The sequence below is a fragment of the Morus notabilis genome, unplaced genomic scaffold (genome assembly GCF_000414095.1).
Source record: "Morus notabilis unplaced genomic scaffold, ASM41409v2 Scaffold3, whole genome shotgun sequence".
NCBI classification, from domain to species: Eukaryota; Viridiplantae; Streptophyta; class Magnoliopsida; order Rosales; family Moraceae; genus Morus; species Morus notabilis.
This window is the reverse complement of record NW_010359918.1, coordinates 572636-575315: the sequence shown is the minus strand read 5'-3', so window position 1 is coordinate 575315 and position 2680 is coordinate 572636. Positions and strand designations below refer to the sequence as shown.

At 41.7% G+C, this 2680-nt stretch overlaps 1 protein-coding gene across 1 annotated transcript; it reads left to right on the top strand.

Annotated features, from left to right (window-relative positions):
- Positions 1-224: 224 nt before the first annotated feature.
- On the top strand, positions 225-1449 carry LOC21402002 (36.4 kDa proline-rich protein). Its single transcript, XM_010095405.2, has one exon. The coding sequence runs from the start codon at positions 462-464 to the stop codon at positions 1236-1238; it is 777 nt and encodes a 258-aa protein (XP_010093707.1). The 5' UTR covers positions 225-461; the 3' UTR covers positions 1239-1449.
- Positions 1450-2680: the final 1231 nt, after the last annotated feature.

Sequence of the window (2680 nt, the reverse complement as noted above, 5' to 3'; positions counted from 1 at the left end):
CATATCGAAGTTTGCAATCGACCAACAACACTGGACAAACCCCTCGAATTTATTCACATTCGAACCCATGAAGTTCTCTAAACATTCATCACACACACACACACACACACACACACACACACACACACACACACTCTCTCTCTCTCTCTCTCTCTCTCTCTCTCTCTCTCTCTCTCTCTCTCTCTCTCTCTCTCTCTCTCTCTCTCTCTCTCTCTCTCATGTTTTTACGCCAACTTGTTGTTTAACTGGACTCTGGCTTCTCTCTAGTCCCTTTTCTTTTTCCTTTTTTTTTTTAAAACTTGCTAATTCCATTGTGTTTCAATGGTTATCGATCAGCTGTCACGGGTTGGTCTCTTAAGTTCAGCTATATATATATATATATATAACCACCAAACCACTATATCATTGAAACCCCGTAGTATTGCGCCTATTATCGATCTTCAAAGGAACCCTAAACCAATATGGGTTCCAATAAGGTTGCCGCCACATTCTTCATTTGCATGATTTTCATGGTCACGTCACTGCCGCCATTAATCCATGCATGCGGTCCATGCACACAGCCACACCCTCCACGTCATGAACATCCTCCGCAGCCACCTTACCACCGCCCCAGCCCCGGCCACGGCGGCGGTGGCCAACCCAAAATCCCTCCTCACCCAAAACCCCCCACCCACAAGAACCCTCCCCACCATGGCGGCGGTGGCGGAGGCGGAGGAGGGGGAGGAGGAGGCCACCCAAAAGTCTCCCCGCCCTCCACAAACCCTCCAGTTATCTCCCCGCCGGTCATCATATCTCCTCCGATCATAACTCCTCCGGTGACCAACCCTCCTCCTTCCCCCACATACCCACCTTACACCGGTCCACCGTCTCCTGGTGGCGGAGGCGGAGGAGGAGGAGGAGGTGGTGGTGGAGGTGGCGGCGGCGGTGGCGGAGGTGGAGGTGTAAGCCCAATTACGCCCTCGCCACCGGCTTCACAGACTTGTCCCATTGACGCGCTGAAGTTAGGGCTTTGCCTGGACGTTCTTGGTGGTTTGGTTCACATTGGTTTGGGAGACCCAGTTCAGAATACTTGCTGTCCGGTGCTTGGAGGATTGCTTGAGCTTGAAGCAGCGGTTTGTCTGTGCACTGCAATAAGAATTAAGCTTCTTAACCTTAACATATTCATCCCTCTTGCCCTTCAAGTTTTAATCACCTGTGGAAAGACTCCTCCACCTGGTTTCGTTTGTCCTCCTCTCTAAATGTGACTAGCAAGAAACTCATGATCATGATCATGGTCCTCATAAGTTTTGCTGTTAATCAAGTACGTGTGCCCAAAGACAGGGTTTTAATTAAACCCTAATTGTCGGGTTTATTCGAAGATTGTGTTTGTTTTCCTTCTAATTTATGTTTTTTCCATAATATTGTTGCAACCCTCATGTTACTGCTTGGGGGTACTGCACATTGTGATCATCTGCTTTGGATTCTGTAACTTCTCGTTATGTTTAGTGATCAAAGCATGCATTCATGTTAACTGAAAGTAGTACTTGTGATTATTCTGTCTGTTTACTATAAGTCTTCTTCTTTTTGTTGTTGTTGTTGTTGTTAAAAGTTTCTTAATTATAAGCTAGCTAGCTACGTCCGAGTTATAACATTGCACATTGCAGTAATCGGAATGTTTTACATGTATAACCAGTTTTTCACCACATTATTACACGAATACATAGGATGTTTCCGTTACAGGATTAGCATTGGGAATGGTGATCTCTTTCTGTATTGTGCATAACATATATGCATCCTGCGAAACTGACCGTGAATATGCTATAATTACTGAAAAAAATATTGTGTTATGCTATAATTACTGAAAACAATACTGTGTTGAGTATACTTGAAGAAAAAGTACAACAAATTATGAGTGCACACAACTATAATTGCTTGCCAAGCTTAGGCATTGTATCCCAAGGCATAATTATATGAAGTTGTTGGTTTTTTTTCCCACATATGAATATAGGTGGGATTTACTAATACTTCCAACATGCTATTATTAATTAATGACTAAAATTTTCGTCTCTTTTCTACCACCTTTTACTTGAAAGGGATCAACACACAAACCAAATATAAATGGCCATCAACTTTGACTTTAAGGCTGAAGGCATGATTTAGCTTTTGAAACTTTTAGCTGATTGATCTCCATAATTCAATTATGATCACCAAAAAGAAAATGTTGATATATAGACCAAAGTGGAAAATAAATCAATCGGTCTTTTTTGAAATATCACGAAAACCAAATACCGTGTATTCTGTTGGTGAAGCTAGCTTAGGCCGGAAAATCTCATCTATTAAGAATAAATTAATATTCACATGTGCTATCCTTTGCGATCTTGAAACGGGTTAGGAGTACCAAACTCAACGTGCGCTCACATCATTAATGCTATGTTTGGTCATATGTTTAAGCAATCTATGTACGTGCAATAATATATGTGTGTATATATATATGTAACCTAAAAGTATAAAGTTGTTTTGTTTTCTGTTTGCTATAATTTATTGCTCATTATTATAAAAACGCGAATGTGCCAAAACTGGTTCACGGGAGAGAATATAGTGGTCGTGTGGGACCAATATAATTGACCTGATGACTCCAGTATCGAGCTACAATTGATTTTGAGGAAATATAAATTATGGGGGTATATCAAGTGGAGAATGG